Source organism: Sorex fumeus, unplaced genomic scaffold (assembly GCF_029834395.1).
Source record: "Sorex fumeus unplaced genomic scaffold, SorFum_2.1 ptg000094l, whole genome shotgun sequence".
NCBI lineage: Eukaryota > Metazoa > Chordata > Mammalia > Eulipotyphla > Soricidae > Sorex > Sorex fumeus.
The window spans coordinates 3,803,864-3,827,466 of record NW_026606151.1 but is presented as its reverse complement, the minus strand read 5'-3'; the positions used below and the strand labels follow the sequence as shown (position 1 = coordinate 3,827,466).

The 23,603-nt window shown below is 42.0% G+C and overlaps 1 protein-coding gene across 1 annotated transcript in view; it reads right to left on the bottom strand.

The window, feature by feature from the left end:
* The window catches only part of TMEM170B (transmembrane protein 170B), a 43,095-nt gene extending 19,877 nt beyond the window's left edge, over positions 1-23,218 (bottom strand). The window contains exon 1 of the mRNA XM_056132289.1: positions 22,610-23,218. Coding sequence (XP_055988264.1) covers positions 22,610-22,910 — 301 coding nt within the window. The 5' untranslated portion in view covers positions 22,911-23,218. The remainder of the gene's footprint in view (positions 1-22,609) is intronic.
* Positions 23,219-23,603: the final 385 nt, after the last annotated feature.

Sequence of the window (23,603 nt, the reverse complement as noted above, 5' to 3'; positions counted from 1 at the left end):
TTTGTTTTCTTTCTCTGTATACCACAAATGAATGAGATCATCATATCTGAATAATTATACTTTCTTCCTTTGTCCTTATTGTTCACTGAAATATGATTTAGAGAGAGTTGATGAGCATACCATTCACTCTATTATTTTAGTCTCTATTGCAGTTAATTCCTTTCTTTCTGGCAAACTGATTCCTAGTTAACCCACAAAGCTCCCATAGATACTGCTAAGTCCTTGCATGGACTCTATCTCCCTGATAATACTTGTGGTGAGAGAATGATCCAACCTTGGCCAATAGTTAGGAATTATTTCCTTGGGAATTCTGCATTGGGACCAAGTACCCAACACAGTCATTTCATCAACAAGGAAACCTATTTTGAACAAAAGAAAACTAGATTCATCAAAGATAAGAGACAACCAAGTTCTTTATTCCAGTGACTTTCAGTCCTGCCATATAAATACCTGTTGATTCAATGGTAGCCTCCTAATTCCTTGCAGTAAAATTCCTCATTTTAAGGTGACTGTGATAGTTAAAAGAGCTGCTGACTTTAACTTGTTTAGGGGGTAAGGAGCTTGCCTTGCATGGGGCCAACCAGAACTCAATCCCTGGCAACATACTATATGGACCACATATAGACCCCCAGAGTCTGCCAGGAATGATCCATGAGTGCAGAGCCAGGAGTAAATCCTAAGCACTGCCGAGTATGCCCTCCCTAAAAAATGAAAGAAAAGCCTAAAGGAAAAGTAAAGCGTTTAAAAGTAACTGTAAGAACATCCTTGGTATGCAAATAGCTTAAAAATATATGCTATTATGTGATGGTATTCATTCTTAAATGCAGAAATCAATAACCATGAATTAGAGCAAAAATGGATAAATTATAACTTATTTATCCAAACATTACAAATGTTGGTAGAAATGCAAAATTATAATGCTGCTATGCAAACAATGAGTCAGTTCCTTAAAAAAATTAAAAATGAGGGGCTGGAGCGATAGCACAGCTAATAGGGCGTTTGCCTTGCACACAGCTGACCCGGGTTCAATTCCCAGCATCCCATATGGTCCCCTGAGCACCGCCAGGAGTAATTTCTGCGTGCAGGGTCAGGTGTGACTGTGCATTGCCAGGTGCGACCCAAAAAGCAAAAATAAATAAAAATGAAATTACCATATAAGCCAACATTTTTACTTCTGGGTATATATACAAAACAATGAATAGCAGGATGAGGAAGAGCTATTTACACATCATTATTTACTATCAGCATTATTCATAATAGCAAAAAGGGAAAAGTGTCCACCGAAAGGTAAAAGAATAAACAAAATATGGCATATACACAAACAGTAGAATATTATTCAGTTTTTAAAATACTGTCATATACTACAAGGATAAACTTTGAAGATATACTAAAACTAGTCTCCCACAATAAAATACTGAATTATTCCACTTATATAAAGTACCCAGAGTTTTCCAGAAAGAGACATGGCTATCTATCACACAATTATGAGAATATAGTCAATACTAAATGAAAATTTCACTTGCAAATTACAATAGTAAATTTTATAGCATTCTAATAGTCACTTTAAATGCTAAATAAATTTTTTAATATATGGTATAAATTCCAAAAATAATTAAGTCAAGACCATAAATGACCAGGCATTAAAAAAAACATGATGAGGTAACATTAGAACAGTGGTGGAGGATCAAGGACACTTTGGTGGTGGTAATGTGCAGTGACTTAATAGTACTATAAACTTAAACACTCTTTTAAACCATCTTACCTAAACCATAGTAAAACAACAAAAAACCCCATAAAAACAAAACTTTTCCCAAGATGCAGGGTATAGCTATAAAAGGATAACAATAGGGATCAATTTGTGACAATGTGACTTTTCTGTACTTTGACTGGAAAATACAAGTGATAAAATTGTTTAAAATAAAAGCAAAATGAGTATGAGAAATACTGGTGAAATCAGAATAAGTTTAGTGGTTTCTATCAATGACAATCCTGATTTTAGTTTTATCTTGTTATTCTCCAAAACATTCCTACTAAATAAAGGGTACATGACTTTTTCAAAGTTCTTACAACTGCATGTGAATCTACAGTTATCTGAAAATAAAAGTTTAATTTTATTAAGTTTCTATTTTTAAAATATGTTCATACTGCCAAATTCTTAAGAAATGACACTTAGAATGCACCCAGATAACTGAAATCATTTCAAGAAATTCTTGATGGTATAGTTGCCAGTGTGTATTATGGTGACTTGCTTCTCAATGGCCTAAGAGATAAATGTTGGCAATTAGAAAAAATAATAATATGCAAGACTTGTGGCTCAAAGGTTTTTCTCTTCAGGTTTTCAGAAAAATAGTACTTTTATGCTACCACCAACAAATTAAAAGAATGAATACACTAAAGACAAAAAGGAATAACTTGCTCATAAGGCACTTATATTTTGAAAGATACAATTTTCCAAAAGTGAACATCAGAAATTAATAATAAAAGAGAGTTGCCATGCACACTGCTGACCCTGGAATAAGTCGTGAACGCTGCAGAGGAGTCCCCAAACACCACCCCTAATCCCTAAGCACACTCAGGTGTGGCCCAAACACACGCCACTCCAATAAATAAAAATGAAAAATATTATTTATCATGGAATAAACTGAACTCTGCTGAGAATTCTACAATTTAGGCTCCATGTTATTACAATTATTCTTAACTATCTGATAGATCAATAAAGCTCTGTCAGTGCAAAAATTTTTAAAGATTCCAAATTACATGGATAATAGGTCTGTGCAAATTTCCACTTCTACTGGCCAAATAGGAAAGCTACCAGGTTAGCTGGAGTGAAGAGAAGTACAGGGGCCTAAGAATAGAGCAAGAACAGATGTCCAAGAACCTTAGGGGATGAAGAGGATGTGCAAAGGACAGAAGAACAGTACCACCTTTTCTAAATCTCTGGGACACACAGCTGAGTCACAGTTTTCTCTTTCAAATCTCCACCCCACTAATTCAAGATTCTAACAGTTAAGCTACAACGAAAGAGGAGTCAGAGAGAGATTTTTGCTTGTGCTAAACAAAACACAAAACAAGATCTTTAAAAATACATATCCAGGGCTGGGGAGACAGTACAAGAATCAGGACACGCACCCAACCAGGGCTTGATCCCTGGCACCAAATGGTTGGGTGGAATAGCACTCAGGGTCCTAAAGCATCCCTGCTCGTGATTCTGCAAGCCCAAGATCACCACAGAGGTGACCCTGATAGTCCTCAGCACCACAAGGCCTGAGCAACACCAGACCCCTGGGCTCTTAGCACTGAAGGGCTGGTCAGGGTGGCCAAGTATCACAGGGCTAACTCCCCAGCCCAAGTACCATGTACAATAGACACTAGAAATATACCATCTATATAGTCATCTTTGATTCACTGCAGAGATATCCCTTCTTCCGGGGACATCTCATAAAGCTTCGTCATTATTTTTCCCTTTCCAAGGTAGTCCATAATCTTCATTTTAAACTAGTTTCGGCTTGGATTGCAATGTGTTTGTTTTTTTCAGTCAGATAAGAGAGAAGAGCGCTATGAAATGTTCCAGTATCCAAACAATACTAAAAATAGCACTGTTCCCAATCTGCATCTCATCAGTCCAGGTTGCCAAGTCACTCAAAAATTAAATTCTGTGCTTTTGCCTTTAATTCTTAGACAAATTTATTTATGAGAAGCAATTCCTTCAACTGTCTAGAAGATATTAGCTGAGTGAAAACAAGTATTGTATGATCCTACATTTTTTAAAAATATAGGACTACGACTTCAAAATAATTTTTTTGAGTAGGAGTCACAACCAGCAATGCTGTGAGTGAAGTGGGGATGCAGTGCTGGGCCCACTACTGTGAAGCGGCCACCCAGGGCTGTCGGTGCTTGGAGGCAACCTACCTAACCAGTGCTTGGGCACACTAGATCTGCACCCCGCTGGGGTACTAAGGATCAAACTGAGAGTCTCACAGATGTTAGGCATGTGCTCTACCACTTGGGCTCTCTCCTAGTCCACAGAGAATATCTTTTAAAATAGAAGATAAAATAGAAGATGAGTAAAACTAAAAGATAAAAGATGGGTAAATTTACTTTTGACACATTCTTTACTTTTTATTCTTAGCAACTGCAAATAAACTGTATTTTAAACAGTTTTCATTCTAGAATTTATATAAGGAGAAATTGCTCTGCTGAGCCAATGGGTCTCATCAAGAATCACCCATAAAGAAACTGAAAAAAAAAAATCTGACCGTAGGAGCTAAGGTACCGTGTACACACACACACACACACACACACACACACACACAACCAAATAATCAAATAATCATGACATACAATAGATGGAAAACACTAAGATAAAATTACAGAAGTACTTATTTTAAGATACCAAAATCATACAGATAAAACCTATTTCATTAGACAATAAATGTATTTTAAGTACTACAGCATTATATCTAACCATACTAGTAGAATCATTAGCAAACACAAATTGAAAACATAATAATTAACATATTCTACTCTTGAAGTTAAAAATGTGGTGCAATTAAGACTATTTGGGGGATGTTCATAATTTTATTTCCTTTACAGAAGTAACCCAAATGATACACTTAAATACTGTTGTTTCATTACAACAAATCTAAGAAGTATAAAATGCATGGGCACACGTGCCATTATGGCATACCACCTGTTTCCGAATGTTTATGAGGGAAAATGATTTTAATATTTTGGAAAGGATGAAAAAAATCTAAAGAAATGACAGGACACATAAAAATCACATAGAAATTCTATTTCAGCATCCATAAAGTTTTATTAGAAATGCCATTTTCATTTGTCATGGCTATTTTCTCATAGTTATAATAGAAACCACAGGGCTGCAGAGCTAAAAATATTTACTATCTACATGATGAATATGTTGTACACTGATTCTTTCAGAAAATGCCAGCTGACTCCTGGTTTGCACTAATTTTTTACATTTTTTTCATCAGGAGGGGAGAAGGCAGCATTACCCCACAGAAAATGATAGTCATGGTACTTTTACATTATCAAGAGTTAACATGTTAACACGTTGACAAATATTTTAATACCTCAGGATCTCAGAGTACAATATAGAGGTGGTGCTATGGGGTACAGAATCCTAAAAAAATGTGGAGGACTATCAAGAGCAATCTCAAGAGAAGGAAGTACTATAGCTTAAGTTTTAAAAATGAACAGGATTTAATTTTAAGTTTAATGAACAGGATTTAATTTTAATTTAAAAGTTTAAATAAACAGAATTTAATTTTTAAGTTTTTAAAATGAACAGGAGAGAGTGAGACCCATCATTGTTACTGGTATTTGGCATATTTGGTATGCCACGGGGAGTTTGCCAGACTCTGCCCTGTGGGCAGGCTACATTCGATAGCCTGCAAGTTTGTCCAAAGTAGAAATAAGACAATAAGATGTCATAAATGACATCTAAAATGAACAGGATTTAATCAAAATGATAAACATAATAAAAATGTGAGAAATGGTTACTCTAAACCAGATATTCCCAAATGTGTTTGGCCTAATCCTGTCTTTCAAAAAATAACTACTCAGAGATTCCCTGGAAATCTACCTTGAGAACAAGCAAAAAGCACCCCCCACTCACACCTGAGACCCACCCCCAGCGCCCCCCTCCCCCCGATCATTCTAGCATCACTGGGAGGAAGTTTTGCCCACTTTGGAAATACTAGTCTAAAACTAATTATTCTCAACCATTGTATAAAGAAATCACTTGGAAGAGCCTAAAAAATATATAACAGCTTGAAATTCTGATTTAATCGAATATCAGAATTATGTATTTTCCTAGGTGATTCTCATGCAAACCCAAGAATTAAAAACAACTGTTCTTAAATATAAAAGATCAAATCACAGAATTATACACAACAAAATTTTAAGAACTCAAGAAATACAGAGATGAGGTTATAGATTACCAAGGTCTGTTGAAATCTAAATAGCTCTTGGGGTGAAGAGTCAAAAGTGATTCAATGAAAGTAACTTTTTGAAGCTTACTGTATCAGATATAGGAATTTGTGATTAGAAAATGAGATACTAGGTAATTCAAGAGTCAATCAAAAAGAAAGTATATACCTGGACTTAGGCTTGGATTTTAAGACTGAAAAGAATTTGAAAAATATTTAGGAATAGTCAAATTAAAATCTATGATTACTAAAATACTTCTGTCATTTTAAATTTTATACTCATATTTTAGGATATGAGAAAACTACAAAGAATGTCACTTAGTGTGGTTATAAGGACCTTTCTGAGTCACAGAAACCACAATCTCTTCCAGGCACTTGTGATAGGTATTCTAATAAGAAAATGATAAAATACCAATTTTAACTTCTATAAAGCTCAAAAGTGAGGTGAGGTTGCAAGTAATAACTCAAACCTCAATTTTAAGGAGGGGGCAAGCCCTTCCAAGAAGAAAAGATACATAAATTGGGTCATCTGGGGTAAAACACAAGATGCAAAACCTGGGCACCACACAAATAGAGAAGAAGAAATCAGCTAAAATTTTAGCAAACGACTGAAAGCCAAATGTGGGTCTGAAGTGACACAAGGAAAGTAAACTCACTCCATGCTCTCTAGATTGACAGATTGACTTGGTACTAGAAAGGAGACTGGAGTGACATCACTGATGATGTACGTAGATTTAGAGGAAATAGCAAGTGATCAGTGGGTAATAGACCTAACAAAAAATAACCTTGTCTTGTTCACGAAATCCTCAGCTTCAGATGTAGGATAATTTAAATTTAAAAAAAAAAAAAACATGGGAGAAGAGCAGAAAACCACATAAGGAACCTATTCTCCAATCAGAATCTGGTCAGGAAAGATAGGAAAATCTTGCCAAAGCAAATCAAACAAACAAGAGATTATAGCCACCAGGGCTCAGAAAGAGCTGAGTCCCACACCATGACACACTAATACACAAAGCTGATCGATGACTGAAACTGGATCAGGTTGATAAATCTCCGTGCCCCCATCCTGAGCCCTCAAACAAGTAATAAGCAACATACTGGGTACATAACATGTTGTGGGAAAGGCAACCTCTTCTGTGTCAGTCACACAAAAATGGCTAAAAGTGGACAAGAAGCACCCAACCCCTGCCCTTGAGTACAAAGCAACAACAGTAACTTGTAAAGAATTTGGAACCTGTTTTACGTGGAAGGTGATCACAATGCTAACAAAACTCAGTCTGCTTAGTCCTGAGTAAATTAAATCAAGTCTTCACACAATTGGTCTAACAGAAGGAGGTAATAACCAGGCATAAATACTCTCTAGTATAGGTCCTACTGTTAAAAATACTCAAAGCACACTATTCAAGAAAATTACAAAAACATACATAAGACAAAACAAAAATAAAAAAAATAAACAAACAAAAAAAACCCCAATTCAGTGTCAAGAAATAAAATGATTAATAAAACCAGATTTAGAGATGACCCAGGTTTTAAAATAACCAGACAAGGCTTTAAAATTTTAACAGGTTAAAAGTTCCAGTCAAAAAGGTGAACAACACACACAAACAGGGGATTTTAGTAGAGATAGAAACTCCACAAAAAAACAAATAACATTCTAGAAATTTTTAAAAGTGACAGAAAAATAAACATGTTATCAGAGATGAAGAGTTCTTTTAATGAGCACACAGCTAGACTAGACTCAAAGGAAGAATGAACCTAAAGATAGACCACTGAAACAATTCAAGCTAAAATATAAAAGTGAAAAAAGAAAAGAGAGATCAAAATGAGAAAACACCTAAGAACTATGAAACAACTGAAATTGAATGCTTATTGGAATACTGGAAGGAAAAGAAAGATAATGTAAAAGAAAATTTCTTAAAAAAATAGATAATTTACTGGTTTTGGCATATCGATTACACCACAGATAGCTTGCCAGGCGCTGCCGTACGGGCAGGATACCTGAAGAATCTGCCGTTGGTACTCATCAATACACTGGCTCAGCTCTTCACACGCTACCTGTCTGAATGCAAGGTTTCGTCCCAATGGAAAACCAGCAGGACCGTTCTAGTGTACAAGAAGGGAGACATCCAAGACACTGGCAACTATCGCCTGATCTGCCTATTGTCTGTCATCTACAAGCTGTTCACTCGAGTCATCCTGAATAGGATTGGCAGAACACTAGATGAAGGACAACCATGCAAGCAAGCCGGGTTCCACAAAGGATTCAGCACAATCGACCATATCCACACGATAACCAAGCTCATTGAGGTTTCTCGGGAATTCAAGACGCCGCTCTATCTAACATTCATGGATTTAAAGAAGGCCTTTGATTCTGTTGAGATGGTAGCAGTCATCGAAGCCCGAGCCAATCAGGGCTTCAAACTCAATACATCAGGATCCTCCGTGAGCTGTATTATGGATTCACTACCAGGATCTCACCATTCTACAAGGAAATGATCATCCATATCAAGAGGGGGGTTTGGTGGGGTGATACCATTTCACCAAAACTCTTCAGTGCCACCCCCCTCGAGAACATCATGCAACAACTGGAATGGGAAGGAATGGGAGTGAAGATAGATGGTCAGCAACTACACCACCTCTGCTTTGCTGATGACATCGTTCTAACACCAAACATTAGCCAAGTGGCACCAATGCTGGCTGACTTCGACCGTGAGTGTGGAAAGGTCGGACTCCAGCACAAGTCAATGTTTATGAGAAACAATCTCATTCCTGATGCTCCATTCACTCTCAATGGAATGACCATCTCCGAATGCAACAGTTATGTGCACCTAGGTCGAGAAGTCAACATGACAAATGACCTGGAACCTGAGTTGCACAGGAGGAAGAGAGCGGTTTGAAACACCTTCAAGAGCGTCAAAGAAATAGCTAAGAGGACAAAGAACCTCCAGCTCCAGGCACATCTCTTTGATTCCACTGTTCTTCCTGCATTAACATACTCCTCATAGGCCTGGGCCCTATGAAAACAGGATGAGAACACTATTCGGGTCTCTCAAAGAGGAACCGAAACAACTATGCTTGGAGTATCATGCTTCACTCAAATAAGAGAAAGAATCCAGAGTTCCGACCTCTGTCAATGATCAAGAATCAGGGATGCTGTCTCGTTTACCAAGGCGTCGAAAATCAGATGGGCTGAACGCATAACGAGATTTGGAGATGACCACTGGACTAGAGCCATTACCAACCAGATTCCATGGGACGTCAAAAGATTGCGTGGCTGCCCACCTAGGAGATGGTCAGACTTCTTCGTCAAGACCCTGAATGATAGGTTTGAGGCTCTGCATGTTCCTAGAATGAACAGATGGCACTGGGCTACACTAGCATACAACAGGGATGAATGGAGACGTTAGTGGAGCCCATTCGAGCAAATTGATGAGTAATGGGATATCAAGTGATCAAGTGATAGGAGATAAAAAATATCAAACCACAAAGCTATCAGAAAACACTTTCACTGTCACTGTCGTCCCATGTTCATCAATTTGCTCAAGCAGGCCCAGTAATGTCTCCATTGTGAGACTTCTTGTTACTGTCTTTGATATATTGAATACATCATGGGTAGCTTGCCAGGCTGGGTGAGATACTCTCGGTAACTTGCCCAGCTCTCCGAGAAGGGTGGAGCAATCCAAGCCGGGTTGACTGTGTGCAAGGCAAAAGCCCTACCTGCTGGGCTATCGCTCCAGCCCTATCAGAAAACATTAAGCAAAATAAAGACCTTCCAAAAGAAAAAAAAAATGCTGTAAAACAATATAAGCAACTCTCATATGTATATCTAGATAATTCATAATGAAATGAGGGAATACCAGGGAGATAATATTTACAGTAATAAGAAAGTAAAAGCATGTATCATAAAGAATAAAAAGTACTATAAGCTTTTCATCAGAAACTAATCTCAATACAATCATAATAAATTTTATAGAAAATAGGGGGAAAACCTATTGAATTAGAAATCCATGTCCAGGTGAAATATTTTCAAAAGTAGAGATGAATAAAGACTATTCTTGGAAAGAAAAAAACCAAGAAAATTAACTGCCAGAGGACCTTGCTTTTTGGGTCACACCCGGCAATGCTCAGGGGTTACTCCTGGCTCATGCACTCAGGAATTACTCCTGGCGGTGCTCAGGGGACCATATGGGATGCTGGGAATCATAATCATAAAATTCCAAACTACTAATTGTAAGTAAGAAGGGCTCTTTTTCAATGCTAAGGAGGATATACTAAAATAAATTAAAAAAATGAAATTAAATCAAATATAAGATATCCTTTATTTTTAATTCTGTATTTGTACACTTGTACACTTCAATGATAAAGCTAACAATATCACAGATACTTAATAGCTGTCTGCTGCTGCTTTAAAAAAAAAGGCAAAGAACACTTAAAAAATTTTAAGTGTTTGGGGCTGGAGCGATAGCACAGCGGGTAGGGCGTTTGCCTTACACGCAGCCAACATGGCCGACCCAGGTTCGATTCCCAGCATCCCATATGGTCCCCTGAGCACCGCCAGGAGTAATTCCTGAGTGCATGAGCCAGGAGTAACCCCTGAGCATCGCCGGGTGTGACCCAAAAAAAAAAAAAATTAAGCGTTTTTAACCACAACACCTTCTTCAGGGGCAGAGAGATAGTACAGTAGGTACAGTACTTGCCTTGCACCCCAGTTCAATCTCTGGCACAATATAGTCCTCTGGGCATAAATGGTGATTCCTGGGCACGGAGTCAAGAGTAATTTCTGAGCACCACTGGATAAGGCCCCAAAATAAAACCAAAAAATTGTGACACCTTCAAAATTAGCTTTACAGGTTGCCTCTCTCTAAAGCTTATGGCAATATTATTATTATGCACTTAATTTACCCTTGCATCAAATAATCATAAAATTCCAAACTACTAATTGTAGTAGTTATTGAATAGAAAAAATTATTAGAAAAAGGTTTTTAAGACAATCACAATATATTTTGCTTTAATTCTTTAAGGCTATTTAAATGGCTCAAAAACTGCTCTCCACTTAAACCAAGTAGTAACTTTCTAAAGGACGTTATGTAATTGTCTTCCCTCATAGTTCTAATTGCTTATAGTTATAAAGTATAAGGGTGAAATGTCAAAATCTGAATCTATTGTGAACTTGTAAAAAAGTAATTATCAACAGTTTCAAAAATTATTTGCATGGTTTCAGGCATCCTAAATGAAAAGACATCAAGCAACAAAAAGGAACATGATTGTTTCAATCAGATTGTAACCTTAATTATCACTGTATCACTGTCATCCTGTTGATCTTCGTGGAACTGTTCGAATCACGCGCGCGGGCACCAGTAACATCTCTATTCCTTGCAGCCCTGAGATTTTAGCTGCCTCTTCTTACTCGTCTTTTCCCAACAACTGGAGGCTCTTTCAGGGTCAGGGGAATGAGAGCTATTGTCGTTACTGTATTTGGCATATCGAGTACGCCATGGGTAGCTTGCCAGGCTCTGCCCGTGTGGGCGGGATACTCCCACTCTCAGTAGCTTGCTGGGCTCTCTGAGAGGGCATAAACGGGTAGGAAGTGTCCTATAATGTGTCCGGAAAGTGGCCTGGAGCGTGGCGGTGGTTGGGAAGTGAAGATCAGCTGTGGGGTCTGGGTCCTTTGGGGTGGGGAGAGCTCTCACCTGCCCCACACCCTGGCACAGAGTCCAGAGTCTGGTGGCATGGTTCTAGGAGCTTTCTTTTTTTCTTTTTTTGGTATAAAAAAAAATCTTAATAAAAAAATAACAATCTTAGGGAATCAGTAAATGTTTTTCAATTTTAAAAAAGTTTTTATTGTGGTTTAGGAAGTTAGTGTTAAAGCTTATGGTTATCGATATAATTAATACACCCTCACCCTCACCCCTCCACCACCACCAAAGTGCCCACAACCCTCCACCATTATGTCTCTTCTAGTCTGGTCTTCTTCATCCTTTCCCTCCTCCCTCCACTGTTTGGTAACTCGTTCACTAAACGGCACTGTCTATTCTCAAACTTATATTCCTACAGGTAAGTAACACTGTCTGGTATCTGTCCTTCTCCCTTTCACTCAGGATACCTCCAGTTTCATCCATGTTGCAGCAAACCATGATTTTCATCTTTCTAAACACGCTACCATCTTCTTTCTTCTTTTTTGGTTTTTGAGACCTACCTGCTGCACTATCACTCCGGCCTGAAAGAAACTCTATTTGAACCTAGATAAATAACTACAACTACAGTAAGATCTATAAACTAGCTTTTCTTTTTTGGTTTCTGGGCAAAGGAAAACTAGAATGAGCAGACGCCATTTGGCTACACTAGCACGTGACAGGGACAAATGGAGACGTTACTGGTGCCCGCTCAAGTAAACGGATGAGTAAAGGGATGTCAAGTGATCAAGTGGTTTCTGGGCCACACCCATCTGGGCTTTGGGCTTACTTTTTCCTAGCTCTGCACTAAGAGAATCACTCCAGGAGAAGCTTGGGAGTGAAAATATGGGAGGCTGAAAATCAAACCTGCTGTACTATCACGTCGGTCCCTAAAACATTTTTATTAAGTCATTAAAATATCTAGATAGGCATTTCCTTAGCATCATTATGAAAACTGTTGGTATGAGATTCTACTGTGGATGAGAAATATGTGACAGAAATAAGTACAAAAGCTACCTAGTAGCATTAAAAGACTAAACTCAGTCTCTTGACACATATGTTCAAAGATCCTAATGCTTCTTTAAGACTGCGTATAGAAATCTATCAGGACTCACAAAATACTGGAAAGAAAATTCAAACAACTCTTACCATGTATTTAATAAATGTAATAAAACTAAACTGTTCCGAACTAAATTTTTGTTTTGTTTTGTTTGGGGGCAGCATCCAGTGGGGCTCAGGTATCACTCCTGGTGGTGATGGGAACATGGATAGTGTAGAGAACTGAACTGGGGTCAGCTGTATGCAAGGCAAGTGCCCTAATCCCTGCTATACTATCTCGCTATACTTTCTAATATTATTAATAAGAAATATTCTCCAAAGTTAATAACTGATCTTATTTTTTAAACTCGATTCTCGGCACTGTGGTTTACAATATGGTTAATGATAGGGTTTCAGGTGCACAATGTTCCTCCAACACAATTCCCACCAGTTCCACTTCCCTCCACTATCAGCTCCCCACTTCACCTGCCATCTCTCCACCACGATAAACTCACTTTTAAAGATACCTGTAAAAGACAAATTCTCGGGGGTATGGTGCCACCAACAGGTCAATCTGTACCTGTGAGGCAAGTGCATCAGCAGCCTGATGGCGTCTTCAGACTTCCAGACACCCCAAAATTGCTGCTGTACCTTTGGCCAGACCCCAAAAACTTGGGGCAAAGTTTACCAAGAAAGTAAATGGCCAAAAGTTAGGTATGTGGGAGACGCACCCACAAACCTCCTCAGGCTCAGCTATATAACTGGAGGCATGGCCTCTCTGGTTCCTGATCGAACTGCTTAACGGCCATGATCCCAGAGACTCAGAAACAATCTCGAAGCTCAACTGCTTTTGGCAGAAATGCGTCTGGTCCCTGCAGTAGGTTACCAGTACTGGGCCAACCCAGGTAGGAATAGGTTTCATGCCTTGGCCTGTTCAACCTGGCGACCCAGTGGCCGCCATTCTCCAGAGGCCACTGGACAGTCAGGTTTGGGCCCACAGTGACGAGACACGCGGGGCCTCACAGGATGGGGTGGAGCTAGCCCTTTCCTTCCCACCCCAACAAGACCTCAAGTCACCACCCACAAACAGCCTCTATGGCTAATGATCAAGCTGCTTAAAGGCCATGATCCCAGAGACTCAGAAACAAATCTCGAAAACCAGCAGTTTTTGGCAGAAATGTGTCCGGACCCTGCAGTAGGTAACTGGCACCGGGCCACCCCGGGGGGAAAGGGTGTTGTCCCTCTGCCTGCTCCCCTTTGGTGGCTCAGTGGCCGCCATCCACCAGAGGCCACTGGACAGTCAGGTTTGGGCCCGCAGTGACGAGACACGCGGGACCTCACAGGATGAGGGTGGAGATAGCCCTTTCCTCCCCACCCCAACTAGACCCCAAGTTGCCGCCCATGAATGGTCTCTCTGGCTTCTGATCAAGCTGTTTAATGGCTATGATCCCAGAGACTCAGAAACAAATCTCAAAAACCAGCAGCTTTTGGCAGAAACGTGTCCACTCCCTGCAGTAGGTTACTGGCGCTGGGCCACCCTAGGTGGGAATAGGATTCCTGCCTTGGCCTGTTCCCCCCGGCAGCCCGGTGGCAGCCATCCTCCAGAGGCCACTGGACAATCAGGTTTTGGCCCACAGTGGCAATATACATGGGGCCTCAAGGGATGGGGGTGGAGCCAGCCCTTTCCTCCCCACCCCCACAATACTCCTAGTCGCCGCCCATGAACGGCCTCTCTGGCTACTGACCAAGCTGCTTAACAACCATGATCCAAGGGACTCAGAAACAAAATCTTGGAACCCAGTGGCTTTTGGCAGAAATGCATCCAGACCCCGCCAGTAGGTTACTGTCGCTGGGCCACCCCAGGGGGGAAAGGGTGTAGTCTCTCTGCCTGCTACCCCTAGGTGGCTTGGTGGCCGCCATCCTCCAGAGGCCACTGGATAGTCAGGCTTGGGCCCTCAGTGACGAGAAACAAAGGGCTGCACAGAACGGGGGTGGAGCCAGTCCTTTCCTCCCTGTCCTAAAGAGACCCCAAGTCGCCGCCCATGAACGGCCTTTCTGGCTCCTGATCAAGCTGCTTAATGGCCATGATCCCAGAGACTCAGGAACAAATTTCGGAACCCAGCTGGTTTGAGCAGAAATCCCTCCAGATTTAAGTGTCAAAAATTTGGAATTCCAAAATCGCGTGGCCACTACTGCAGCCACACGACATCATATGTTATTCATAACCAGCAACAGAAAACAAATTGTCTACTGTTGCCTTTTCGGCAGATCTGAGTGTTGGGGTAAAATCCCAAATAATAATGGTGGGTCTGGTGTCAAAATATTGAATGTAGTAATCAAAGTAGAGAGAGAGTAATGTGGAAATCATCTGCCCCACAAGTAGCGGGAGGGTGTGGGATGGGGGTATACTGGGGTTTTGGGGCGTGGAGAATGGGCACTGGTGAAGGTACGGGTGTTTCATTGTATGATTGAGACTTAAACCCAAAGGCTTTGTAACTGCTCTCATGGTGATTCAATAAATAAAATTACAAAAATTGAAAAAAAAAAATAAGGTGGAGTTCATGCCCAATTCAATCAGCTAATCAGTGGCTGAATAAACAGCAGTACTCCTACATAAAAAAAGATAAATTCTAATATTAGCCTTATATCTAATAAATAATATTATTAGAATATTCTAAATTCTAATATTAAAGAGTCATCTTGAAACTAAATTATAGAATGCTACTGGAAAAAAATTCTTTTACTGAAATTTTAACAAATTTAGCTATACTAACTCATAATGACCTATAGAGAGAGAGAGACAGATATATAGATATACAGATAGATATAGATCTACATAGATATATACTGGTTTGGGGGTCATACCCAACAGTACTCAGGACTTAATTCTGGCTATGTTCTCAGAGGTCACTGCTTGGGGGGTGGGGGGGGAGCAGGGCTTGGGTTGCCATATAGGATGCCAGGGATCAAATCAGAGTCAGCTGCATGCAAGGTAAGCATCCTACCCACTGTACTATTACGCTGGCCCATAAAAGCCTATATTAAATACAGCAACATGGCTATAACTTCATCACAAAAAAATATTTAACTTTTAATTAAGTGTTCCCAATCCTTGGGCTCTGAATTATAAAATAGCCCAAAAAGCTGGTTTAAAATGTTACTTCATATGCTGTTAGGAAAGATCTTACTTCTTAAATACACAATGAGGCTCTGAACCTGTGCCCTAACAGGACCCAGGTGATTCCGCTCTGTAGCAAGGTTTTAAAACCATGACAAATCAATTTGTGGCAGGGATGAAAGAGAAGAGAATTTTACAATAAAAATCCAGTTTCAGATTATTGAAAAATCACCTTAGCAAGAGAGAGGTATTGAAAAGGAATACTTTTAAAATTAGATGAAGTATAAATCCTAGTAGTATTTCTAAACCATTCTAGAAGTAGCGCATCTCTTCTTTCGTCTACAAAATCCTAATTTACCTGCTTTTATCCTGGACCCAAGTCACAGAAGTACTGAACCTAAAGGATAGTTAGAATCTCTAGACCTTGAGAAGTGCCCCAGGGACAATGATAGGCATTTTTATCTCTATCAGGTATTTTATCAAAGGAAAGTGCTAGGCATGGCAATATAGCTCTGATTCTACATATTGCAAAGGCTTTTACTATTCTCTTGTCCTTTTTCATCTTGCAAATACTATACCCCCTCACTATGTTGCCTCTAAAGTTCTCTTCTGGTGGCCTATCCCTTATCCCCATACAACTGTGGGGGCTGGCCTACAGAGAGATCCCCAATGATGCAAACCTAGCACTCACACCTTTGTGCATTCCTAACCTCACAACGACATACCAGAGCTGGCCTGTGTGACCAGCAAGAGTGCAACCAATGGGGCAGTCTATCTCTTCCAAGACCCCAAGAGTAAACTAGAAAAGTCCATGTGGCTTCTCCTTCCATTTCGTTCTCTGCTCTTTCCCTTACCTCACTGACTGGGGAAAGCCATGTCATGAGAAGTCCCATGGACGGTCCACAGGGAGGGGACTGGTACCTCGAGGTAGCAGCAGACCACCAGCACCAATCTTCTAAGAACTACACTTTTAGCTAATAGCTTCACCGTAAACCCCATGCTAGGAATAGATTACTCGTAATATTAATATCATTCCCACATTCCTGACTTAAAACATGAAGAAAATAAATGTCAAAATGTGGCTAAATTTTGGAGTAATTTCTTGCATTGCAACACAAAAATTTTATCAATTAATTAATACAAAAATGTGTCAAGTTTCACTAGGGCGTAGGTAAGCCTCTTGAAAATAGTTGCTATTAAAATATTTATTTCTAACAGTACCATTGTAGTTACTCAAATGTTTGCTGAACTGAACTGATGGACATTTTTTTCAAGTTCTCAAAACATACCTGCGTCTCTGCTTTTAAAAGCTGTTTAATAAGAAACCCTACTTTCATGAGATGATTGTGAGGATCAAATAAAGTAATATACACAAATATTCTTAGAATAAAGCCTAGCACAGTAAAAAGTGTCAAATGTTGGTAAATTATCACTCGTGATAAATTATCGTTCGTCCTGAAATACAAAAACCCTGGATATGATTTCTTTTTATTTTTGCTTTTTGTGTCACACCCGGCAATAATCAGGGGCAACTCCTGGCTCTGCACTCAGGAATTACTCCTGGCGGTGCGTGGGGAACCATATGGGATGCTGGGGATTGAACCAAGGCAAACGCCCTACCCGCTGTACTATCACTCTGGCCCTTCTTTTATTTTTTAAAATTGCAGTTTAGGTAACACTGTTAATGTATACGGTTTTGATATGCACAGTTACTGCACCTTCACCATCACTGTCAAAGTGTCAAAGACCCTCCACTACTGTCCTATCACTTCCAGTTGGCCTCTTTCTCCCCCACAATCCACCTCTCCATGCCGCCTGACATTTTAACTTGATAGTTGAAGTCCAAGGGTTTATCATCATTCAATACTGTCTATTCCCTCATGTTTCTCTATATACCACAAATGAGTGAAATCATACGATGTCTTAATGTAAGAATTATTTACAAGTCATTTCATAATTATGGGGGGAAAAAGTGAAAAACTGATTTACATTCAATAGTTGAGACAGTTCATCAAATGAAAGGTGAAAAACTGCTTATTTATAAGCTAATGTTCATTGATCTAGCAACCTAAAAGGTAAAGGTAAAGGCCCTCCCGTTGATCGTCGATTTGCTCGAGCGGGCCCAGTAACGTCTCCATTGGAGACTTTGTTGTTACTGTGTCTGGCATATCGAATACTCTCGGTAGCTTGCCGGGCTCTCCGAGAGGGGCGGAGGAATCGGGTCGGCCATGTTGGCCACTTGTAAGGCGAACGCCCTACCCGCTGTGCTATCGCTAGCAACCTAAATTCCTCAAAATGATTTTCAGGACTCTGGAAATAGTTCAAGTAACAGATCACAAGGTCTTAAATCCAAACCCTCACCCCCCAACCCAGAGAACTTCTGGGGGAACCCTGACGGACCAAGAATACACCTGAGCCCAAGCAGCATAGAATCTTAGAGCCAAGTATTGAACTGGGCTAGCATCACTGGGAATAGCCCCAAATACCCAGAAGACCATTGAGGGAAACCCCTCACTTAAAAAAAAAATTCGAAAAAGGAGGTGCTGGAAGATGACTAGCAGTTAGGGCCTATGCAAGGTATGTGCCTGACCTATGCAGCATCACAGGCTTCTCAAGCACTCCAGGTGTTGCCCCGGTAATCTCTGTAACCAGCCTTGCATCCTGAGGCTCTAGCACTGCCCCACTGGCCTGGGTGAGACTCCTGGTTGAGGAGAGGGGTAGTCCTCTGGGCCTCCTGAGCATTCCTTGGGAACATGCCCTCTCCCCAGTAAAATTTTTTAAAATACTATTACAATAAAGTACATGTATGCTCCTAATTTTCCAAGATTCACAAGAGCACAAGCAACTAGACCAAGGTAAATGTTTGTTTCACCCTATTTATATGAAGATATTTTGTGATGAAAATATTTTTCATTCAAGATTTAATCTATTTGGCTAAAGTCACTGGAACTTTTGATAGTTTATATAAAATTTGTCGTGCTTCACCCATGGAGTAAGGTATAAAACAAAGTTTGGAGCTCGGTAGAAGGCTTCAAGAGCTGGACCACATGCTTTTTATATGAGAGATCCCAGTTAGACTGCCAGGTTTGCTCCCAACCAAAGAGCCAGAATCATACTCCTACTTTGTATGAAGCAAAAAAGTATGACAAGACATGTTCATCAGAATTTCTACTGGGGCTGGAGCAATAGCACAGCAGGTAGGGCGTTTGCCTTGCACGCGGCCAACCCGGGTTCGATTCCCAGCATCCCATATGGTCCCCTGAGCACCGCTAGGGGTAGTTCCTGAGCGCAGAGCCAGGAGTAACCCCTGTGCATTGCCGGGTGTGACCCCCCCCCCAAAAAAAGAAGAATTTCTACTGAGACTATTTCTGAAAACTTACTAAATTTCTTAAATCCCAGGCAATCTAGTTCTATAGTATGCTGTTCTTTTTAATATAGAGGGGCAATCTCCAGCCATAGAGAGCAGGGGTAATATTTGGAAAAGACTCAGGGTCTTACACATTGCTCTATCATTTGAGCCAGTCCCCTTGTAGGCTCTTTTCTATTGCCCATTTCCTCGTCAAAAAATATCTTCTGACTCAGTGTGTAAAGATAACTTTTAAAAAATCGTTTTTCACCTACTAGCTATCAGATTTAAGTCACTCTTTATGTTTAACTGTCTGAATGTGCCAAATTAAGACGAACAATACCTCTCAAGATTACTGAAAAGATTAAGAGACACAAAAGCACTGTGGGACTAAGTAGCACCAAAAAGTTCATACAAATGTTTTAAAGATCTAACAAGTGAGCTGGAGAGATAGCACAGCAGGTAAAACCCTTGGCTTGCATTCTCTGACCTGGATTCAATCCCCAACATATGTTACCCTGAGTACTGTTGGGTGTGGCCCCCATCAAAAATAAAATAAAGATATAGCAATTACCTATAAAAGATATTTAGCACCAAATTCCCTAGCTAACACATTCACTCCAACACATGTAGCTAACATATAACTTAATTAAAATATGCTACATTACTACTTTTTTAAAAATTCAACTGTTACATGACAGGTACTATAAGGCAGGAGTTTCAGAACTTAGTGATTCTGGAATTCAGTAATTTGGAAAATAAATTTTTCAGAAATTCAAATATCTCAGTCTAGAAGAGACAAAAAATATAGTATAACTTTTAAATATATTAATAAAAGCAAGTATAAAAGATAGAACCTAAAGCAACTGATTGTATCTGAAGGGAATAAAGCAGAAGTAGCTAAAAGTGCATAGTAAAAGGAAAAGAAGAGTTCTGCAGGCGAACACTTGGGTTTAAGGACTCGATCAGTTATTTACCATCGGAGATTCCCACACTTGTTTGGCTTACCTCCCACTTTTCAGAAAAAAAGAAAAAGTACCCTCACCCATATCTACCTTCTTTAAAAGCAAACAAGGTGTGCCCCACTCGCCACCTGTGAGGTTACTATGGCTCTTGGATAGTTTTCAGTGCCTAAGCAGGAGGGACCCACTTTGGCAAACACTAATTTAGAAGATTTAGGGTAACTTAATTGCCTGTCTGAGCATCACTGCAAATCTATGTTTAAGAGCCATTCTAAAGGTGAGAAATAACGAAAGTAATGTGCCGGCTACAGAGGGCACTCAATAGTGTCTTGTTTTTGGAGTTTCACCTGTTTGTTTTTAAGAGATCAAGTTCTAAACAGTACTGTGGGTTGCATCTCTTGCGTCAGATTACTAAAATCAACAGCTTGAAGTCGGGCACAACAAACTACATCAGAATATTACTATTTAGTCCACTTTTTTATGCCATAAAATTGCTTAACCTAGCAAAGCACTGCTAATTTTTTCTCTATTTTTATCCTGACCAACATAATTTTGTATGCTTAGACTCCTAGAAAACTCATTTCCTAGAAAAGTTTCCCAAGTTCTTTAGTCTTGGTTTTAGATGTTCCGCACATCATTTATGAAACAGCAAAGTCTGATAAGCAACTGACAGTTAAGATTACAAGAGATAATTAGAGGTAATTTGGGTTGAAATCACAATTATCAACTTAATAGCTGACTTCTGGAATTAAAAGCCTCTGTAATAACTAGAGTTTGAAACTAAATATTTAAAACTATTGTTAAATCTGGACAAGGGGTAAATTACATGAAATCGATGGCTCCCTACGCTAATTGTCTCTATCACAATAAGCAAAGTCAGTTACTACCCTATACAAAAACATACATATACTCCTATATATAAAGTCCTCCCTTTTCATTTCACCTGGAATAAACACAACTAGTTGATCATAAATGAACATTAAGTAAATACAAGCAAAGCCACTGGAAGCTAGTCAGCCTCTAACTTTCACTGAATCATGAAATGGTCTTTAAGTCACTGCATTTGTTCCTGATCTGCAACTATCATATAGTCAATATGTTCCAAGGTAAATAACCACAGATTAAAAGTGAGGATACCACGAATCAATCTATGTAGATTCTAGTTTCCATAGTCAAGAAAACCTGCGGGTTTTTTTTCTTTTCTTTTTTTTTTAAGTCATCTGTGTGGTACACAACTACTCCATAAAATTTTTATCTATGACTATCAAAATTCCACACATCCTGCCAGATTATGTCTATACCTACATACAAATTACCTACCTACACTCGTATGTGGATGTATTCTGCCAAAAGAGGTCCTTAAAGACTCCTTATGGCCTTTACTCGTTCGACCAAGATGCATTAGGAATAAAGGGCTATCAAAATCAGCTGCCTTATGCATTTTCAATAATCAAATCCCGAGAGTCTTCTTTTTCCTCTCTTAGAAGTAGGCAAATGACGAATAAATTTCGCCTGTCCACACTGGCTTGCAGAAGGCATTTCTAAAAGGCAGAACTCCAAGGCTATAAACATTTCCGCCTTCATCAGACCCAAAAAGTTTCTTCACAAAGCCAATCTGCAAGACTCGATAAAAACATGAGCCTACGGTCCACTCTGGACATCCAGACACTGCTGCTAATTATGCTACCCTAGTTAAGTGGAGTTCCTTCCTGATAGTCTTGGCGGACGAAGAGAAATGCCCCCCCACGCCCACCCCACCCCCCCCAAAAAAAAACATTTATCAAACGTCCCAGAAGCGGCCAGGGACGGGACACCAGGAAGTCGGAGAGGGCGGAGACATAGCGGTTCTAGCCCGTGGCCCTGCCTAAGCCCGCTAGCACCCGCTAACTGAAATAGTACGCACACTGCACCGCCAGCCCGCACCCCCGAAAAACGAAGTGTTGAAGCAAATGGGTAAACTGGGAAAGGGAGATTTAAACCCTGCATTTGGCGAGAGGTGTGCCAGAAAAGGAAAGAAAAAGAAAAGAAAAGAAAAGAAAAGAAAAGAAAAGAGAAAAGAAAAGAAAAAAAGAAAGAAGAGAAAAGAAAAAAAGAAAAAGAAAGAAAAGCAAAGCAAGCGACAGCAGAATCCAAGATCTCAACAGCCAGCCGCGTGTGCGTGTGCGTGTGCGCGGTGGGGGTGGGGTGCAAAGGAAAAGGGGGTGCTCCCGTGTCAGCAGGGACGCTCTTCCGCGCGTACTACAGCGCCAGGGGGAGGATGCGGGGGTCGGAGCCTCCCCCCAGAAGTGGGGGAAGCTGGAGCTGTCGCCGAGGGGCTGCCGAGCTGGGCGCGGGCGCACCCGCCTCCCTCCCCGGTGGCGCGGCCAAGGCCCCGGCGCGCTCCGAGCGCATCCCCGGGAGGGAGGGAGGGAGGGAGGGGGGTGGAGGGCGGCAGAGGGCGAGGGGCGGCACCGCATCCCCATCCCCATCCCCATCCCCGGCCCCGACCCCGGCCCGGCCCCGGGCCCAGCCGTCAGTTTATTTACCCGTCAGGTTCTTCAGCACCGTCCCGTGGGCCCAGAGGCTCAGAACCTGCTGCACCGACAGGTTGATCATGGAGTGGTCGCCCCCCTCCGCCTTCATCTTCCCCGGGGGGCGCCCGCCGCCCTCTCCTCGGGCGTCCGGCGGCGGCGGCGGCGGCGGCGGCTGTGCGGCTCCGGGGGCGGCGGCGGGTGCGCGGCTCCTCCAGGCCGCCGCCGCCGCCGGCCGAGTTCGCGGGGCGCCGGGCCTCGGCGGGGGGCTGCTCAGCGAGTCTCCCAGGCAGCCCCCTCCCCGCCGGGGAGACATTGAGGACAGCGGACGGCGGAGGGGAGGGGAGGGGGCCCGAGCGCTCTCCCCGCGCGGCCCCCCGAGCGAGCGAGGACTCGGGAACCGAGGAGGCCGCTCCGGCTCGCCGCTCAGGGGCCGCGCGGCGCCGCCGGGCCCGGGCACCCGAGAAGGCCGAGGTCACGCCGGGGAGCCCCGGGTGATGGGCAGCCGGCAGGTGCAGCCCCCGGCGGAGTCCGGCTCATCACCGCAGCGGGACGAGGCCACCCAGAGTCCGGCGGAGGCTGCGCCGGCGGCACCTGCCGCCCACCCTCAGGCCCCGCCGACACTCGCGGAACCGCCCCCTCCGCCCGCGGCCGCCGGCGGGCCGCTGCTGCGCGCGCGCACGCGGGCCGCCTCCCACCACCCCACCACCCCTCCCCGCCCGGCCCGAGCCGCTGCGCCTGCGCGCTCCGCCCCTCCCCGCGGCGCGCCGCCCTCCCCCCCGCCGCTCCCCGCGGCGCGCCGGCTCGTTTGGGCTCGCGGCGCCCAGCCCGACCCGCAGAGGGGCGGGGGCACGCGGCGCTACGTCACTAGCGCCACCACCGGGCCCCGCTGCTGATTGGCTGCTCCCGGGGAACCACCTCCGCGCCTTCCCCGCCCCCGGGCGACGGGCGCGCGCGCCGGTGGGAGCGCAGAGGTCCCGAGCCCCACGGTGGGGCTTGACGCAACTTC